The 15,936-nt window shown below is 41.1% G+C and overlaps 1 protein-coding gene across 1 annotated transcript in view; it reads right to left on the bottom strand.

Annotated features, from left to right (window-relative positions):
- DCLK3 (doublecortin like kinase 3) overlaps nucleotides 1-15,735 on the bottom strand; it is a 30,754-nt gene extending 15,019 nt beyond the window's left edge. Inside the window, exon 1 of the mRNA XM_044455140.1 lies at nucleotides 15,642-15,735. Coding sequence (XP_044311075.1) covers nucleotides 15,642-15,726 — 85 coding nt within the window. The 5' untranslated portion in view covers nucleotides 15,727-15,735. The remainder of the gene's footprint in view (nucleotides 1-15,641) is intronic.
- Nucleotides 15,736-15,936: the final 201 nt, after the last annotated feature.

Below are 15,936 nucleotides of genomic sequence, written 5' to 3'. Positions count from 1 at the left end.
AAGGCTTTCTGACAGCGGAACAGTTAGGGAGACAGTGGATAATGGTTCTCCTCACATGTGTGTGAAGTTCCCCCAGCCATTTATGTCTGAGAAAGGTCTTATTCTGTGATCACTGAGAAAACAGTGATTATGCGGATTAAGCCAACTTTTGTGCTCTCCTCTTTCACCCACATCAAGAAGCTCTTTAGTTCCTCTTCACTTTCTGCCATTAGAGTGGTATCGTCTCCATATCTGAGGTTGTTATTTTTCCTGGCAATCTTAATTCCAACTTGTGATTCATCTAGCCCTACCTTTCGCATGATGTGCTCTGCATATAAGTTAAATAGGAAGGGTAACAGTATGCAGCCTTGCTGAACTCCTTTCTCAATTTTGAACCAATCAGTGGTTCCATGTCCAGTTCTCACTGTTGCTTCTTGACCCACACACAAGTTTCTCAAGAGACAAATAAGATGGCCTGGGGTACCTGCATACAGTGTCCAATGCCTTTTTTAAGCAAATTGGAGAGAGGCAACCCTTGAGGTTGACTTATTTTTTTCAAGAAGCCACACTAACATGTTAAGGAAATATATTTCTCCCCATGGAAAGAAAGAATTCAAATAAAGATGTACTCCCTAAACTAAAAGAGGAACAGAATTGAAACTCTTCTAAAACAGAAGGCAGCATGTTTTCAGATTTCAAAGAATGTTAGGTACATCTGCAGCTGTGGGTTTCCTGAACACACAGCCGGACTAATATTGCATCCTTCTGTATAGAAACAGTGTAAACAAAGGAGATAAAACTATTTTCTTGCCACAGCGTGAAGCTGTTGCTGCATCAAAAATGTAACTTTACAATGCAAAGTCATTTTGGCCTTTTATTTATATGGCTATGAATGAACCCAGTATTGTTTGATCAGCCAGTAAAAATTTGTATCAGGGTAAAAAGAATCCTATACCCCATTTAACCAGTCAAGATAAAGAAGTTTAGGGGCTCTATGTATGCTATATTTCTACAGAAGTGCAGTGAACCCTTATTTAAAAATGAAAGTTTCTATCTCTTTGTATAACTGTGCTTTGAAATAGTGTGCCTAGTAGGTAAAGAAATTATAAGTTTGCTGGGGAAGTTTTCCAGTGATTGTGGGGGCTACAGCACCATTTATAGATCATTGTCCCTACATATGACAAACAAAATAAACTATGTAAACCATCAACACTACTGAACAGATTATGCAGAATTAGAAAGAATACAAAGATTAATCTAATATATATGATGTATAGCAGTTGCAAAATTTGGCTTCTCTTATCAATTCATCTAGTCTAAATGTGAATATATTTTGATTTTTGTTTTTGTATTTCGTGTTGAATTCACATGGGCTTAAGAAAAGTTTGAGAAAATGGTTTTTGAACTAGGAACACAGTTGCTATGAAGCATGCAAGAAGCTTCCTCCTTATTCCGCTTACCTCTGTTTAAGGTTGTGACTCACAAGATGTCCAACTCATTCCCTGAAAATATATGAGTATGTGTCCCATCAAGACAAAAATACTTTCAGCATGGAGAGAATGATTGCATGGAGTAGAGGACATGACTCAGCAGCCGGCTCCACTCCAAACCATGCCTGTTCATTTAAATGGTTGAAGAGATCTCACAAGTAATAGGGAAAATGGACCTCTCTTCCCAGTTGGAAGCTCGCATTTTGCAAAATCCCCAAATACACAGAGGTCCCTGCATGTACAGTCTTTCTTTGACCATTAAAAGGAACACTTTGGGTTTGGCATCTAGCCTACATGTTCATGCTACCCATAGTATTCTTCTGAAAGGGCTATATATTAAGCCAAACCAAAAGAAGAAAAAATGAGTTCATTTAGACTTGTGCAAAACAATTTCCAGTGAAGAGTATTTCTGTAAAACATGGGAAGGCATATGCCTTAAACAGAGACGTCTTTAAAAGAATTCCCTTTATGACTCTCTCGACTCACCTGCTACTTCTGTTTGGAAAGATACAAAGACACCAATACAAGTACTGGGGTATTAGGAAAACTATAATAAACAAAATATGGCACTTAGTTTTTAAAACAAGGAAGTTAGTTCTTCATAGTCTTTCTCCTAAACTCATAGGTGGGGTGAGAGGCTTAATAAGAGAGGACAGCATTTTATTTGTTAGATTTCTATTAGTAACCCCGTTTCAAGTGCAGGAGAGTAGAATATTTTCACACACATCACTCACCAGGCCTTGGAAAGAATAATGCTGATAATAATATTTGAAGTTACATTATCAGTGATCCATAATTTACTAAATGGTTATGCCAAAGACTTCTCATTGGCCAATTTGCAGGCCTAAGGAAGAGTAAATGACAAGTAGGTTGGATTTTAATCCCTAGTTTGAGATAGTGAATTAATCTGGACAGTACTAAAATTACATGAGATAAAAGATTCTCATGCATGCAGTGATTTCCAAGTCTGCTATGAGTATGCATAATGGCGAACAACCCATCTTACATATGCCTGCCTCAACTGAGTGCTGTTCTGGGCAGGCCTTTATATGCCATTGATTCCTTATGTAACAGGGTTTTGCAATGCACAAATAGCCATTATCTGTAGGATGTAACTTGAATCTTTAAGAACTGTATTGACTTCAGTCTTCTATTCCTTAAAGTAAATTATTCACAGTGGCAACTTGCAAGGCCAATGTACACGGTGCGTGCACAAGTCTGTACAAAAAGGAGGAGGGAAGAGAAGGCAGGACAGTAAACAAGAAGTGTATTAAATTAATTAGATGGAAACAAAACATGATCACAGGCATCCTTTAACAGTAAGTGAATTTTACTTTGGCATTGTTTACATACATGTTAGAAACAGAAACCTGCTTTCTTACTTAAGTGAAAACACACCAGCAATGAGAGCTTCAAAATCTAGCAAGATGCACTCAGGAAAAATTGAGAATACACTTTTATGTAGCCTTCTTCACGTGTGCTTCAGATCTATTTCACTACAGCTCCCATCCAGCATTGGAGTATGAGAGAAAAATCTTAAATGCGCCTTTCTTAATTTCTCATGCTTGGCAAGAAAGTTGACACATGAAAACAGATGGTGTAGGAACATGCAAAATCAAAGAGCTGAGTTAGATACTAGCAACACATCTTCAGTTATTCATTATAATACTATGTAAGAAATAACAATAGGGATTGAAATAGACTGAGGATGAGGCTGCAGGCTGAATCCTTTCAAGGTGTGAACAGAGAGAAGACATGCCAAGGTGTATGACGATTAACCAGGAAGGTAGGGATCCATGAGAAAATATCTTTAGTTATGATGTAAACTATAAAATCATTGTTCTATTATTGATCAGGGCTGTCCCCTGGAGTTCAGCCTACACACATGGGTATAAACAGTATTGGCCTTCATGCTGTATTCTTAATATATATTGCTGGTTTCCTTTTGTAAATCTATTTGGCCTGTTTCCTGAAGGATCTGACAGCAGTCATATTAGGGATTGTAACCTAACGCATATGGAGGGCAACAGGTTGCGGAGGCAGCTTTTATCATACTAAAATTTCCACACTTGATTTGCAATTAAGGAATTAGTACAAATGGTTTTTAAATTGCACTAGCACTTAAGGACTATAGCAACCATCCTTGCAATATGTAATGGAAATGCTGAAATGCACTCTGAAAAACTCCAAAAATAAAGGATTTCATGCAGTGGCCTAGATAGAAATGCTGTTCAAGTGCTACCCAATAAAGTGGCTTTGAAGGAAAATGGGTAAGTATATGCATTAACTTGCAAAGTGGTTCTGTTCTAAGAGTGCCAACCTATGCATATTTAGACAGGAAAAAAGGCCTACAACTCCCAGCAACGGGACAAGTAACTCTGCTTGCACTGAAAGCAGATTTTCTCTCTTCAGAGGGCAAAACATATTTAACAATATTGGAAATGGACTTTTATACAAAGCATTCTTAACAAAAAGTTGTATTTTACACACAAAAAGCTTCAATTAAAAAAAGGGAAGTCATGCTGTGAAGGAACTAGTTTGTAGCATGTTTTTAAACATATAAAATTGTGTAGAATGCTCCTTCTAACCCAGTCTAATGATGAGTGCTTATTTAAACAGTGCTTATCACATATGCAGTCTGCCTTTCTCCAAAGATCTCAGGGCCACTTACATGAATTTGTCCCTTTTGTCCTTGCAACTGCTCTGTGCAGTAAATTAGGACAAGAGACAGGGAGCTTCCAGACGGACAGCATTACTAATCAAAAACTGCGATGATGCTATATATCTTTCCCTTCTTAGCAGATTTTTGTAGCAAGAAAAAAAGACAGAAGCAGTAGGAAAACATGGAAGGATTACAAGAGGAATATGATGCCAACTAGACACCCCCCCCCCGCAAAGTTCTGTAAGCAACACGGGGGTTACAGAATAAAAACTTGGAATGTCTGTAGTGTCTCAGCCATTGCAGTGCTGCTTTATGGTTGAAAGGGGAACTAGCTGAACCTTGGACTCCCACGATTCAGGCAATGTAGTGCTTTCCAAGCACTAGAAAACAGCCAGCATGGCCAATGATCAAGGCTTACGGGAGTTCCAGTCCTAAATGTCCAGAAGGCACCAGGTTGCCTTCTCCAGCTATAGACACCACTAAATATATTGGCTCAGTTCTTCACAGTGAAAACTTACAAGTGTTTTCTAATCCAGTGCTACAACACAAATGCTGGCAATAGCTAAAATTGAGCACGCTTCACCACCATATGCTACAAAGCAGACTATACAAAGCCTTAGAATGTTTAATTCTGCACACAAGTTGCTTGAGTGACAGACCATATTAAGAATGATTACAGAAAGTCTCCTTTATGTATACAGGTAATTGCTTGCATTAGCAACATAATTAGACAAAATAGGATTACACTAGCAACAGAAGGACATCAGGAAATGTTCTCCGTTTTAATTTACAACAAACCAAATTACTGCTAGGTAAGATAAACAACATTAGATACTGTACAGATCTGTATATAATGCAATAAACCTGGGGAAAGAGTCAGACTTGTTCTATTTTGGGGGAACGGTGGTGGTAGGGGGAATGTTAAAGCATTGGTCCTTCTTAACCTGCTTTGCAAAAGCATCAACCCCTCCAACACATTCTCCGGTCTCCCACTTAAAAGCAGGAGCAGATTCTAAAAAGAGTAGTTTCCATTCCCAGCAGTGTTCTACAGCTAATTGCATTTAATTTTGCTCTAGTGGCACCAGAGGCAGTTATTTTATTTTGTTTTGTAAACCCATCATTTTCCATCATGTAGGAGTTAGCAAGAAACTTGGTCTGAGGTTCAGTGCTTAGGCTAAGTGGGGAGGAAAGCAAACAACAAGCAGGGCTGATTCTAGCAATAGAGTTAATTCCTTAGTGTTTTGATGGAATATGACTTAGGAAAACCAGTGCTGCATGAAGATGGGATGGCTGGATGCAGAAAGGCATGGCCTGTTCTCTCTTTGGATTTATTTACATGTCATACAAATATTTCAGAAACTGTCAGCTCTGCAATCAACAGTCCTTATTTACCCAGACTAGGAAAACTGGCTAATTTAAGGTGGAAGGAAAGATCAAATACTCAGCAGAAAGCACATTTTGCGTGCAGAAGATACTAGGTTCAATCCCTACGATTTTGAGATAGTGCTGGAAAAAATTCCTGTCCAAGGCTCCCCAAGAGCTACTACCAGCTGCTTTAGACCAGGTGTTGGCAACCTGATACACTCCAAATTTTGGGACTCCAGCTCCTACAATCTCCAAATACTGACTGTGCCTCCTGGGGTATATGGGAGTTGTAGTCCAGAAGATCTGGAGGACACTGAATTGCCTACCACTGAGCTAGATGGACCCTCTCTGACTTAATATAAAGGTAGCATCCTAAGCTTAGACAACCAAAAGTTCTTACACAGGGGTATGCAATTTGCGGCCCTCCAGATGTTTTGGGCTAGAACTTCCACAATCCCTCACCACTGGCTATGCTGGCCAGGACTGATGGGAGATGTGGTGGCCAAACTTTTGGACGTACGAATTGCCCACTACAGTCTTACAGAGATCAGCTTTGCATATTCAAGATTATTAATGTATTTTTTAATCCACTACATCCTTTCTCCCCTCTTTTCAATCCACTTAAGCTTCTAATCATAGCAAGAAAATCGGTTGTCAGTTAATGCACTGTTACTTCAGAATACTGGATCATACAAAAAGCCATCTGTAGAATGATTTACAACATTTTTCCTATCAGATAACCCTCTGCCTGCCTCAACAATTCTCTAACACCCTCCTACTCAATCCATTATGAGCAAATTGTCATTCCATGCACAGTTCTTTACAGTACAAAAAAAGGAATGTACGTAGGTACATTTGAAATGCAGCTACCTATATATGGGAAGGTGGGAAACATTGACCTGATTTGCATGACACAACCAGGTTTGTAGTGCCATGCAAACCTAGGGTGGCTTCCACAGGGTGGTTTCTTCTTCTTGAGCAAGCCATCCTGAGAACCCATGGCTTGTTCTTGTGTCATTCATATTCATGAAAGCTCCTTGCAACCTCTGAACCTTGAAGATAATGCAATGATAAATAAAAGCCAACATGGATTTATCAAAAAGAAGTCCTGTCAGACTAATTCAATCTCATTTTTTGGCTAGGTTACCTCTCAGACAGACAGAAGAAACACTATGGACATAATCTACCTTGACTTTAGCAAAGCTTTTGACATAGTGCCTCATGATATTCTGATAAGCAAATAAGCAAAAAGAGGACTAGATAGAAAAACAATTAGGTGGATCTAAAATTGGCTGCTGAATCGGAGACAAAGAGTGCTCATCAATGGCATCTTCTCAAACTGGAGACCTGAGCTGCAGGGTTCAGTCCTGGGCCCAGTGCTCTTCAACATCTTTATTAACGATTTAGATGAGGAAGCACAAGGAAAGAAAATTAAATTTGCAGATGATGGAAAACTGAGTAGAATAGTAAACACCCTAGAAGACAGAATGAAGAGCCAAGGCAATTTTGATAAACTTGAATGATGGGCTGAAAGCAACAGAAAGAGATTCAGTAGGGACAAGTGCCAAGTTCTCCACCTAGGAAAAAGAAACTAAATGAATCAAAATAATATGGGGAATACGTGACTCAACAGAAATGAAAAAGAAGACCTTGGAGTTATTGTGGACAACAGGCTAAATATGAGCCAAAAATGTGATGCAGCCACAAAAAAGGAAAGTGCTATTTTGGGATGCATTAATAGTATTGCTTCCAGATCATGAGAAGTAGTAGTTCTTCTATACTCCTCACTAGTCAGACCTCATCTGGAATACTGTGTCTAGTTCTAGGCACCAAGATTTAAGAAAGATGCAGGTAAACTAGAAAGGGTCCAGAAGAGGGCAACAAAAACGACCCAGGGTTTGGAAACATTGCCCTATGAGGAAAAATTGAGAGAACTGGGCGTGTTCAGCCTTGAGAAGAAAAGACTGAGGGAGGGCATGATATCCCTCCATAAGTACCTCAAAGGCTGTCACAAAGAGGAAGGTCAAGATCTCTTCTTGCTGACACCAGAGTGCAGGACATGGAATAATCAAATCAAGCTGTGACGACCCAGATTCAGGCTAGATATCAGGAAAAGTTTCCTCACTGTCAGAGCAATATGACAGTGGAACTAGCTGCCTAGAGAGGTGGTGGCTCTTCCACACTAGAGACATTCAAGGCAAAACTGGACTGTCATCTGAGTGGGACAGTGTAAACTGGTATCCTGAAACAGCAGAGGGTTGGACCTGGTGGCCTTCATGGCCCCTTCCAATTCTACTATTCTATGATACTTTTTTCAGTGCTATGAAAATACAGTGGTGCCTCGGCTCATGAATGCCTTGGTTCACAACCAAATCGGGTCACAAACAAAAATTCCATGAAAATTTTGATGTGGGTCGCAAACTCTGCACTGGGTGGCAACCAAGATCGCAGCCAGCTCCCCATCCCCCCCCAAGTGGGGAGATGGCCACAACTGCAGTTGTGTTTGTGCAGGGAAGACGTGCATGATCACTGGCACACTCCTGCAGGAAACACGGGCACTATCTCGGCCATTTCCCCCCTCCCCCAACCATCTCTCCCTCCTCCAGCTTGCCTCATTTGCGCCCGTCTCTTCCTCCCCCAGCACACCCCGTTCGCGCCCGTCTCTCCTTCCCCCGGTGTGCCCATGATCGTGCCCATCTCCCTTCCCACCCCCCAGCGCGCCAGGATGACGGGTGTGATCTCGGTCATGCTGGGGGGGAGATGACCACGCTTGTGCTCGAAGGGGAGGGAAGATGGCCACAATCTTTGTTGATCTTTGTCACTTTGCTTCACATTTTTCTGATTTAAAAAATGGTTACAGAACGGATTAACCTTATTTACATTGAACCTTATGGGGAAATTTAACTTGGTTGATGACCAATTTGGGTCATGACCAGAGTCCTGGAACGGATTAAGTTGGTAAGCCAAGGTACTAGTGTATACAGGAGTGAATGTCCACAGCTAGGAAATTTGAATAATTTACCCCTCCACCTTCCCTCTCTGCCACAAAATCTGCACAATTTTCTCCTTAATTTTACTAACCTGCCTTGGAATTTCTGTATGTTCAAGAGATCTCACTCACTGCTCTGTAACCCATATGTATCTGTGCCAGCTAGCAATGGACACCAGCAAAGGAAAGCAGCAAGCACAAAGTGAAAGAAGACAAGCTGAAAGCAGTTGGTGGCTGTGGGAAAGAAGGTGCTTCAGGTGCTTATGTTCCTATGTGAGTGGAATGTGTTGTCTGGCAAAGGAACCCAGGAAGGATAAAATTGTTAAAAGCATTGACAAGAGGGAGTCACAGATGTGTTTGGGACAGCAGACCGGTGGCCTAACTAGGGGACAACACAAGACCACCACCCCCCAAAAAAACAAAGAAAAAAAGGAAGAGTATGAATTTGTTAAAGCAATCATAAGGGCTATGAAACTTAATTCTGTTCGGTGATCTAACATGGGGAGGAGGAGTTTCCTTTGGTAACCTCTCCACCCCAGCAGAGAAATTGCAGAAAAGAAGCTGATATAGGGAGAAAGGAAACAAAGGGATACATGGGATACATGCTGGGGGGTGTATTTGGGAGGGGGGAAATAATCCATAGCAAGCCACAGATTGCCTGACCATCTGTCAGGTTAGCAAATGAACGACCATACCATGGTGGCTTATTCTCAGGATGGCTTCACATGTTGTGCAAACCCATTGGTAACTTCAACAAAGGTAATACAGAAAGCAAGCATTCAAGCTCATAGGTAAAAAAAAAAAAAAACCTGGTGCATGAGGGGTCACCCTACCTCTAGTGTAAAACACCAAAAATCTGAATACAAAATCTAAAGTGCTTTAATTTAACTTGAAAAAAGGTAATTAAAAAAAAATCATTCCAGTCTTTGCACTGACTGACCCAATGCACACATTTCTTTCTTACCGAGCAATGGAGTGGAAAACTGCTTAAGTGTTTTGTTCTTATATCTCCCATAAGAAAAAGGGATAGAGACATCGTTGTTCTAAATGAGAGCTGAAAATTCAAGGAAAAGGCCCACATGTGCTAAAGCCCAACATCTTTACCCTACCCTAGCTACAGCCCTGGTCAACTGAAGAACTGGGAGTGAATTACTATTCGGATTCCTATGGACTAGTGAATGAATCCACAAAACCTTATGCCATAAAAATATAAGTATTCAGTCGTCACCAGACTCTTTTTTGTTAACTGAACTGTCAAGAGAAAGAAGTCACACAATTGGTGTGTGTGTGTAGCAGTACAAACAAAAGAAAAATCTCTAGAAGGAACAATATCTACAGATAAAAGCATTCTGCATCTTTGTACATGTCATTAACATAACAGTTATTTCAGTCATGATGAACAAGATCATAATAATTAGGTTATTAACACAGAGAAGGAACTGTTTTCTGAAATTCATGTCGGGAAAGTAACAGTGAGTGCACACATTTTAATTTTTCAACTAACCAAACGTCTTCTTTTGTTTTCTCCCAACCCTCTTGCTGCCAGGAACCATTTCCTTGGAAACCAAGATTGCTACAAATTTTTTTGACTTGTAAGCCTTTCTCCCTGGTTCCCAATATACTCTATTGTTGGCAATAGTTTACCTGCTTTCCCAGATGTTTTGCCATCTCATGTTTTATGAATACCTTGCTTAATGTTTCTTCACAGGAAAGGAATGTACAAAACATGAGCAAGAACTGCAGCTATGGTGCAATCCTACAGCTAATTACACAGAAAGAAGTCCTAGAATTTCCAGCATTCCCTAGCCAGACAGTATGTCCAACTAGAGCAAATAACAGTGCAAAATGGGGATGGAGAAACATCTTGCTTGTGAGTTGGGATTATTATTTTTTTACATCAGGAGATAAACACACTCAAGAAGAAAAGTATCACTTTTTCACACTGAATTCCATATAATATGAAATTAGTACTTAGTACTTGTACTAAACTTAGTACAAACTCAGGTTTACACATTTTAAACAACCTATTATTTGTACAACTGGATTTTTTAAAAGTTGTGATAAATACACCATGGTAAAACTTTCCACAAATGCTGGGAATGTAGAAGCCATCATGGATCAAGTACATTAATGGCCCAACTGGTTCATTACAACCATGTTCATTTTCCATAATGTAAACAATTCCTATTCCTGAAGCATTAGTGGTATAACCCACTAACCGATTTCCTGTGAAGGAACCTAATATCATGTACAGCCAACAACCAAACTGTATTCCAAGTTCTGATCACACATTTTACATGAAGTTCAGGATAGCTGCAGCCTAAAACTTGGAGGCATCTTACTTACTGTGCTATGTGAAATTAAATACTGTTGATGTTTGATTGAAAAATATTGATTAGAAGAAGGGTGGGCAGAAGGTAGATCTTCTGAATTTCAACACCCAGAAGCCCCTGCCAATGGCCAGGAATGCTTGGAACTTAAGTCCAAAACATCTGGAGAGCTGCTTCTAGGTTACTCCTCGTTTAGAGGACCCATAAATGGAAGAGGAAATCAGTACACAAGTGTTAGAAGGAGGTATACAAGTGCACAGTATGCTCCATATCCTTCAGTTGATCATCTGCAAAGTAAGATCATAACACCTGAATTTAGCCATAGGGTTGATTCACATGTAATGCAACGCACAACTGTACCTAAGCACTTCCTCCTCCAATTCTCTTACTTCCTGATTTGTCACAAGCTTCAGCAAGTCTTGCTTTTGAATAATGATGCTTAGGACTGGTAAATATTTTAGGAGGGCTTCTAGTCAGGAGGATCTAGTACTAGTATTAAGAATACAGCTTTTCCATCTTTTCCTGATTGTTTGCATTATGATAGGAAAAAGATGGATGAAGCAGTAAGAAAGCCAAATAGGGTCATGAGTAGAAAACATAATTTATTCATTAAAGTTCCATAAATGAGACAATGTGCCATAGAAGTCTCATTTGGAATTACTCTTATTTCACTGACAATCAGTTCCAGATCATAAACACTCCTAGACTCATAAACAGCACAAATACCATCACTTTGCTGGGATGAGGGTCCCTCCATTTGCAAATCAGCATTGCTTACATTTTGATAAGATGTCCAGGTAAATTTCTGCTGTCCTGCTTATGGGACATTTCTTACATAGACTGAAGCACACAGCTTGCTCAGTGCTAAGCAAGGTGCGAGAAGACCCATACTCTAAAATAGTTTTCCACTTATGGAACTTTTCAGAACTCATGGTTCTGAACCCAAGAAGTATTCACATAATATGAAGCACGTTGCTTCAGATTATATTAAATATAATATCAACTGTTCAGACTTGGGTTTTTCATAGTTATGTCTGTCAGAAACCTTCAAAAAATATAAATGTTTTGGCTTTAGTAAAGTGGAAGTATTTGATAGGAATCAAAGACTACTATAGATAAGCTATCCACATATTGCTCAGTTCTTTAATATTTGTGATCTTTAAAATATGTGACAATCTCCTTATGCCACAAACTGAATGTAGCATACCCATGGAGTGCACGGCACCTACTTTTTCAGCTGGAGCCAGATTTGGCTGCAATAGAGGTAAGTGCAGTCCTAGAGGAGATCAACCCTGACTGCTCTTTAGAAGGCCAGATCCTGAAGATGAAACTCAAATACTTTGGCCACCTAATGAGGAGGAAGGACTCCCTGCAGAAGAGCCTAATGCTGGAAACAATAGATGGCAAAAGAAGAAGGGGACGGCAGAGGATGAGGTGGCTAGATGGAGTCACTGAAGCAGTTGGTGTGAGCTTGAGTGGACTCCGGAGGATGGTGGAGGACAGGAAGGCCTGGAGGAATGTTGTCCATGGGGTCGCGATGGGTCAGACATGACTTCGCGACTAACAACAACCACAACAGAGGTAAGTGAGGGCAATGAGGGAGTTAATAAGGGTGAGAAATCTGCTTCCTGACTTTTGGAGGGCAGGCATGGAAATACAATATAAGGACATTTTACAAAGCTGATAAAAGAAGAGAGGGAATTCACAGTATTCCTTTGACTATATAGAGCTTGTGGGAGTTGAAGTCCAAATCTCTGGAAGGCAGCAGGTAAGGGAAGCATGGCATAAAGAAGTTATCTATTTTCCTTCTGAATGAGGCCCTTCCCTTCAGACCCCAAAGTACTTAAGTCATTCAATATTTAATACCATCACAACTTAAAGTGAAGGCGAAAACAAACAGCTTAAGCCTCTTCTAAAGATAGATTTGCATGACTGAAAAAATACTTAGTTGGTGCTAGCAGCTTCCAAAGGCCTGTTTGCTTATCTTTCAATTGACTAAAAATGTTTTATGAAAAGAAAACAAATCCTCCCCCCACACACACACAACCCCCGCATAGATAATCCTATACCCACTGCCTTTTTTGAGAACGGCACGGCATATTATATTCTCAAATTGGAAAGGTTTAAATGAGACATACATTTTTTAAAAAATAATTTTTCAACAGAATTGCAATATACGTTATTTCTCCCATTAATTCTGAAAGAAACAACTGAAAGTCTTTTATTTCTTTCTCTTTTTTTAAAAAACAAGTTGGGTTTCTATGTAGCATAGACTGAACAAGAATCAGCTTTTACCCCAAGAAACTTAAAGGTTTGTCCAATACAACCCCCAAAAAATCACAAGCCACCAATATATTTTTGTCCTATCATTATGCTGACAGCTGTACTATGATATCAGGCTGAAGCCATTGTTTGTGTTTTCCAAACAACACGAAAACATACTTGACCTAGATCTTGTGCATGTGTGTTAACATCATAGTCAACATAAAATGACAGGGTCAAAAGACAAACAGGAAAAAGAGTTTTAAAACAATCATTACATCTGAAACTAGGCAAACAAGAAGACAGTATAGTTTTACTTAGAGTGAAATTTGAACCTGAGATCTGTCAAGCATTCCCTTCATGTTTTTCCACCAGCCACTATTAGCAAGAACTTAATTTTCTTCAGGTTTTGAAAAAGACAAACTGAGAAAAGTACCTCGTTAAGAGAGTACAGGATTCCAACACAACAATTGCTTATATTGATTTTTATACTGATCTTTAAAATATGGGCTAGCCAAGAGAAGAGAGCTTTAGGAAAAACTCTTAATGGACAAACCCATGAGTCCTAACAAGACATTTTTCAATCAGCCATGCTGATGGGTGAATGCTGAGAGGTGTAGGATTTTTTTTCTGTCTAAACATACTTGGGATTGCCCCATTAGCTTCTTTGCTGAACAACTATGTGTTGCATCCCATACTATACCACATATTACTATACTGAACATGGTGAGTAAGCCTATTTCAGTAGAAATCCCTCCAGTCAGAAAAAAAGTATAACCCTGAACAACTCTGCAGTCAGATAATCTGCCACTAAGAAAATGGTTTTTGAATTATGAAGAAAGGATGTCCTTCTAACGAGATGCAGAATGTTCAAGTACATAACAGGAATCGGAAACAGGAGTATTCCTTCCCATCAGCCTTGCTGGTTGAATATAGATCCATATAGCATCTATATCCCCCATTTAACTGCATTGGCCCAAATTTTTCTAGGAAAAGTTGCAGCTTTATTCCAAGTACATTTCCAGTACATGGTTTAGGAATGATCTTACAGAAAGTCCATTCTCTTCTAATGTATTCCATCTGGGCACATGGCAGCATATCAAATCCTTGTATGCTTACCTATATAACAGATGGCAGATATCAAGATTTGGGGGGTGGGAGGTAAGTGTTTAAAAGGAAATGACTCCTGATTTCAAGATTTTTTTTAAAAGAAATTGCCCTAAAGGCCAGATAGTTTATCCACCTATTAAGTAGAAAGAGAATATGTGAAGGAATGGAGATAACCTACCAAACATATAGGCTAACATCAGTCCTCTATGACTTTACTTTTAAAGAAAACTTAGTCTCCACAGTCCACTATGCCGTAAACTTTACAAAGGAAGAGTGAATATCAAGGATCTGTTTAACACTTAGGCTTAAGTAACTTGTGTTAAGTGATCCTGCATATATAATCTTGTATAACATAGGAAATGCTTTGCTGGAACCTATCAAGGTCTCCTGATCTGGACTTCCTTTGCAAGAATCATCACAGGTAGTCCTCTCAAAAAAAGTCCAACAAAGGACTGACAACACTACACTGTCTTCTGCTTCTGCATCTCTTTCCCACAGTATGGGCAGCTACAGTAACTGACCGCGAGTAGAAGCAAACAGGAGAAAGGGCTCTGTGTGCTCTCAGGAATCAGGTACTACTGGAAGCAGTGTTTTGTTTCTAATTTCATAGACTACTAGAGACCTCAAGACTGATGAAATCTAAAACATAACACATTGCCTCTCCATCTCTGCAACAGAAAATGAAAAGATGGACATTTAGTTTGTGTGCTTGGAACAACTAAATTTGATACTCCTATTTTTAAGCATCTATAATAGCATTCTTACGGCCTATAAGTTTGTTTGTTCTGGATTTCTTCTTTGCCTTCTTCCTGGTCCAAGAGCTCGGGCTAGGCGACGCCGGGAGGCTCCTTTAGGCACAATCTTATGCAAGTTAAAACAGACAACGGCCCTAAAATTCACAGTACGTTGAGGGTTCACAGGCCTTTTCCCTTGCCTGTCACATACCTTCCTTTTATCTCTCCCCCCACCCCGCTCCCGAAGTCAAGCAACTCCTGAAATGCAGAAGCGATTCTGTCTTCTCAGATTCCTGTTGACACTCGGCCAATGCTCTACCTCACCTCTCGCCCCGGGGTTAGTCATCCGGAGTATAGTTAAAACAAGAGACTTGCTCGCAAACCAGGGAGAGAAGGAAGCAACCGAGTGGCGGGGGCAGGGAGGAGACTACAAAGCCAATGTAGCATCTGTGGGCGAGCTAGGAATTTACCCCGGCACATTTTCCCCCAGCACGTTTCCAAATCTCCCATCGCAACTGGCAAGGCGCGGAGACGCAAAATCAGCGGCTCGCGGGCAAAATACACGCAGCAAATGTACCGGAGGCGCGTGCAGGGTGGGGACGGGTGGGTGAAGACGGCGGAGGTGGCGGGGGCAAGGGGCTCGGCTGTCCCTCGCTGGCCGAGGCGGGGTGGGGGCAAGGGGGAGCGGGGAGTCTTCGCGGCGCGCGGGAGCCCACTCACCGGGACGGTGGATGTAGGGACAAGCGCAGGGGCCCCCCGGTCCCGCGGCAGGGCGCAGAGGGGGCGGCGGGGCGGCGGCAGGCATGGTCCGCGCGGTGCCTTCGCTCCCCTCCTCGCCGCCGCCGCCGCCGCGCTGCCGCCGGCTGAGCGAGCTCTGGCAACTGCGGCGGCGGCAAAGCAACGCCTCCTCCGCCCGAGAGGCTGGTCAGCTCCACAGAGCGCCCGGGGGAGAGAGGAGGCGCCAGAGCCCCACGAGTTCGCCCGCCCGCCCTGCGCGAGGCGGGCGGGCGCCCGC

The sequence above is a fragment of the Varanus komodoensis genome, unplaced genomic scaffold (genome assembly GCF_004798865.1).
Source record: "Varanus komodoensis strain SLA01 unplaced genomic scaffold, ASM479886v1 scaffold10, whole genome shotgun sequence".
In the NCBI taxonomy this organism is placed as follows: domain Eukaryota; kingdom Metazoa; phylum Chordata; class Lepidosauria; order Squamata; family Varanidae; genus Varanus; species Varanus komodoensis.
The sequence above is the reverse complement of the archived record's forward strand: the minus strand, read 5'-3'. Positions and strand labels throughout refer to the sequence as shown.